Genomic DNA, 4879 nt, shown 5'->3' with positions numbered 1-4879 from the left:
AATTTAATAAAAAAATTTATAATTATAAATTATTACATTTATATATTTTAGATTTTGATTTTATTTTCTAAAAAAAGTAAAAAGAAAAATATATAATTGTGATTAATTTTTTTTGCTTTACATTTTTTTCAATTTTGAATTCATTCCGATTTATCAAATATTTACTGAAATATCTATAAATTAAATAATAAAATAGAAATAATATAATATAATATTGAAAATTTAATATATAAATTAATAATGTCATTGAATGAAATGCAAATTTATAAAATTATAAAAATTGTTCCACGAAAATTTGTTGTAATATATTTTTATACATATAGTTAATTGATATTTGTTTTTGTGAATAGAAAAATTAAAATTATAGAAAATCTACTTAAGATAGATATGAGAAAATGTAAACTTTGTATAGTATATGTATATATGTATTTTTTGTGAAAGAATTTTCTCTTCGGTTAATATATATATTGTCTGTACAGAATTATATAGACAAATATATATTAGAATTTTTATTTTTACGATTTTCAATAATATTTTAAAAAATATTTAAATATAAAAATTAAATATTATAAATAGTATTTAAGAAATATTTATTATGAATCACTTCAAATGTATTTTAGATAGGTTAGTTGTATTTAGTACAATATTTTAAAATAAAATTTATTTAATTTAAATGATTCAGGGATTATTTATAAAGAGTATATAAAGAGTTTATAAAGAGTATATATCATTATATATCTTTTCTTCTTTTTGACATTTTTTTAAAATAATTTTTTCATAGGACTTCACGATGTGAGTTAAGAAGATTACAATCTTCATTGTCAGTATCAAACTCTAAAATTGAAATACCTAGTAGAATAAAACGTGATCCTACTGATATTTTACATGTAAGTATACTAAAATTTTTCTAGCATAGAAAAGATTTGTATTATATTTATTCAATTTCACTATTTTTTATTTTTTTAAAGGCTCTTGAGAACACTATACCTAAAGATTCTAGTATGCATATAATGAAAAATTATATATATCATGATGATCCTTATTTACTTCCAATGAAAAAATTGGATTATCGTATTTATGCATTATCATATGAATCAGGTAAAAAAACTGCGAACTGGATTCATAAAGAACATAGTGATTTATTTCCAAAACATCTTTCAAATCCAGAAATTGAGGTAAATTTTATTTGTTATAGTAATAATTTTATTTATCATAATATGTTATTATATTTTTATATATATTTCATTATACATGTATATACATAATGATAAAAAATATATTTTTCATTTTATATTTTTTAAATATAAATAATTTTTAATATGCATTTTAGGCATTTAAACCATTTCCAAAGTATACTGATAAAAATCAAGTATCAGAAGAAATATTACTACATGCTATATCTCAATGTATGATATCTGATGCTTTACATATCTATAAGTTATTAGATACTAATGTTTCTAATGGAACAAAACAAGCACTTTTAGAATTATTGTGTTTTTATAACAACAAAAGATGTGTAATTAACAATTTGTTTTTTGAACATTGGTTTTCTTCATCCAAAGAAAACTATATTTGGCAGTAAGTGTTAAAAAAAAAAATTAATTTTATATTTGATATTATTTTCAATAGTTTCACGTTTCAGATATAAATTAGAAATTAATGAATTATATAATTTCTTAATAACTCAAGATGATTTAACAGCAGCAGCTGCTCATAATATTATGATATGTGGTTTAACAAAATATTCAAGAGTAAATCAATTTTAATTTTTATTCTTTAATAAATTCTTCTCTAATAAATTCTTGTATTTTTGTTAAAAATTTAATATATTTTTAATTTATATTTTTAGTTAGATGAAGCTTGGCTATTATATCAAAAATGCAAAGAAAAAGATATTCCATTAAATCTTACTACTTGGAATTATGTAATAATATTATTTGAAAAAATTTTTAATGATAAAAAAAAAATAAAAATAGATTATTTGTATGACATTCTTACATCAATGAATCAGAAAAAAATTAAACCAAATATTCAAACATTAAATTCTATTCTTAAAATAATTACTGCATTAAATATAGAAAATTTCAGAGATATTATAAAATATTTACTTCTAGAATTCAAAAATATGAACATAAAATTTTCATTAGCGACATATTATTATATTATACGAGGATTTATAAATTACGGTAACTATATATTATTTATAATTTATTTGTTTTAATTCTTTATTTATAAAATTATATTTTCTTACAGATGACAGTTCATATAATAATTTTATAGAAATTCTACGTAAAATAAAAAATAAAAGATTTACCATTCAAGATCCAATGGATAATAAATTTTTTAAATATACCATGTATTTAGCTTCTAAGTATAATGATAAAGAAGCTGGTAATATGATCCATGAACTTCTTCTTACAGGAGATAATTATAAATTTATTTCTACATCAATAATAGTATGTTTTATTTAAGAATTTTATAACACATTCAATATTTTATTTTTATATATATTTTTTTTCATTTAGGAAAGTGATTATTATAATACATATATATTGTTATTATTATCAACAAGCACAGTTGACGAATTCTTTGAGTCTTATGAAAAACTTGTTCCAAATGAATATATTCCAACAAAACAACTCTTAATAAATATAATAAATAAATTAAAATCCTATGAGCCACATGTTTTAAAAAAACATATACCAAGATTATGGTCAGACATAAATACCTACTGTCGTATAGATCTTTCAATAAAACTTATTTTAATACATTTAATGAAAATGAATATTTTATCAGTTGATTCATCTTTAAGAACAATTTTTATAAATGCAGCATGGGATTGTTGGAATGAAATAAAGGTTAAGAGCATTTATTTATTCATATTGAATTTAATGTTTAAAAAAAAAATACAATAACAATAATAAAAAATTTGATATTTGCAGAAAGAAATCATGACAAAAGGAAAAACAAATAATATAATTGGAACTACCACGATAGCTAATATAGCAATAATATTATTACACGGTGATTTTGTGAAAGAAAGCATCGAAGTTTTGACATATATTAACAAATCAGATTTATTTATTTCAGTAATGAATGAAAATCAAATAAATGAATTATTTGATAAATATATTTCAAAACAATGTATTAAAGGATGTCTTGTACGTATAATATTTATATTATATTAATTCTTTTTTTCAAATTTAAAATCAAAAACATTTACACAATTTAAGACATTTTTTTTTATAGCTTGTTCTTGATTACTCTGTAAACTCAGGATTTTCGAATATCAATCAAATGGTTATGAAATTGCATAGTCTTCCAGAATTTACGAACGTTGATCGTGACAAATTGATTAATTTAGTGGGAGAGGAAGTTTTACATATATTGGATACAGAACAATTAAATTAATCACGATTATGTATAAAAAGAGAAAATATTTATAACATTATTTACTTAACAATATTTTTTTTTGTCTCTACAATTAAATCAAAATATCATCATATAAAACTTATAATTTTTATTATCATTTCTCTATTAAATTTCTGTTGTATATATAAAAATTTCAATCAATTTGTCATTCAAAGAATTGAAATTACATGCATGATTGGTATGTATTAATGTCCTTGCCCCCCTAGGGTACTTACGATTAATAAATTAATGTATGTATGCGATAGTGGGAGGTACTATTCTCTCGTCCCTCAAATGCTTATTTCCTGCATCGGGTAGCTTAACATCGTAACTCATTCGTTCACATATAAAAGCTAAAACGTTGTGATATTTATTGATTCAAGAATCTTATAATTATATGAAATTTTTCTTTTAAACTTTTTTATTGTCTTTAAAATTTTGTCTTTAAAAACAGAATAATGGATGAGAAAGAACATATACATTTTACATTAGAATCTGTGCGTAAATTGATAATGAAAGATGAACCTAATGTGGAAATTATTAGTTTGGAAGAAGAATTCGGTTCAGGAAGAGGTGACAACTATACATCTATGTTATATCGTATTCGAGCAAAAGGTCGAAAACAGATAAAAAATAATGAATGGATCAATTATGAATGTGCAATAATTTACAAAGTTTTACCGCAATCAAGAGAACATCGTGAAGCTTTTAAAAGTGAATTACTATTTCAAAACGAAGTAGCATTTTATACGCATGTATGGCCTACATTAAATAAGTTACAAACAAATGATAGAAAAGTTTTTAACGGCGTTGCAAAAATATATGCAGCACAAATTGATTTTATCGCTATGGAAGATTTACGAGAAAGAGGTTTTAAAATGGCAGATAGAAGAAAAGGACTGCAACTTGAGCATTTGAAACGAACATTGAAAGCTTTAGCAGGTTTTCATGCACTGAGTTTAACTCTTAGAGAAACAAGGTAAATCTAATAATAATTTCTTTTTCTTTCTTTTCTATTTTTTATTATTTTACTTTTTTATTTTTTCTATTTTTTTTATTTTTATATTGTATTATTATATCTATGTATATGTTTATATATTAATATATATCTATGGATACATAAGGCCAGAGGAATTTGCAAGACTGACAGATCCAAGTGAAGGTAAAGGTATCCAAGAAGCACTTTTTCGAACAGAAAATGAAAATTGGTATCGTCAATACTATCAAGTTGCTGCTAAGAATGCTATCAGAATGGTGTCTGATGGTCTTCCTTCTCATATGGAATCCAAAAGAATCGAAATAATGGAAAAATTACGAGCATTTCTTAATGATGATGTATTTTTTCGCACTATGAGCGAATTAGTTGCTATGCAAGGGCCCCTTACCGTTTTTTGTCATGGTGATTGTTGGACTAATAATATTTTATTTAAAGACGATTTGACTAAATCAAACGAAGAAGTAAGTATTA

At 22.0% G+C, this 4879-nt stretch overlaps 2 protein-coding genes across 2 annotated transcripts in view; both read left to right on the top strand.

Moving 5' to 3' along the window:
* Positions 1–485: 485 nt before the first annotated feature.
* LOC102671246 (protein PTCD3 homolog, mitochondrial) lies at positions 486–3676 on the top strand. Its single transcript, XM_031511612.1, has 10 exons — positions 486–624; positions 782–887; positions 969–1175; positions 1331–1578; positions 1643–1751; positions 1850–2186; positions 2254–2456; positions 2526–2858; positions 2943–3161; positions 3250–3676. Exons 1-10 carry the CDS (start codon positions 596–598, stop codon positions 3409–3411), a joined length of 1953 nt encoding a protein of 650 aa, XP_031367472.1. The 5' UTR covers positions 486–595; the 3' UTR covers positions 3412–3676.
* Positions 3545–4879, top strand: part of LOC102672682 — a 2909-nt gene continuing 1574 nt past the window's right edge. Inside the window, exons 1-2 of the mRNA XM_031511590.1 lie at positions 3545–4390; positions 4536–4869. Of these exons, the coding sequence (XP_031367450.1) occupies positions 3870–4390; positions 4536–4869 (855 nt within the window). The 5' untranslated portion in view covers positions 3545–3869. The remainder of the gene's footprint in view (positions 4391–4535; positions 4870–4879) is intronic.

This window comes from Apis dorsata, unplaced genomic scaffold, assembly GCF_000469605.1.
Source record: "Apis dorsata unplaced genomic scaffold, Apis dorsata 1.3 scaffold_29, whole genome shotgun sequence".
Classification (NCBI taxonomy): Eukaryota; Metazoa; Arthropoda; class Insecta; order Hymenoptera; family Apidae; genus Apis; species Apis dorsata.
The sequence above is the reverse complement of the archived record's forward strand: the minus strand, read 5'-3'. Positions and strand labels throughout refer to the sequence as shown.

Excerpts from the sequence above, each read along its gene's own strand:
- LOC102671246 (XM_031511612.1), top strand. The coding sequence starts at position 596 with ATGAATCACTTCAAATGTATTTTAGATAG. Across the intron at positions 2,187-2,253 it reads ACGAGGATTTATAAATTACG|ATGACAGTTCATATAATAAT; the intron begins GTAACTATATAT and ends ATTTTCTTACAG. Across the intron at positions 2,859-2,942 it reads ATTGTTGGAATGAAATAAAG|AAAGAAATCATGACAAAAGG; the intron begins GTTAAGAGCATT and ends TGATATTTGCAG.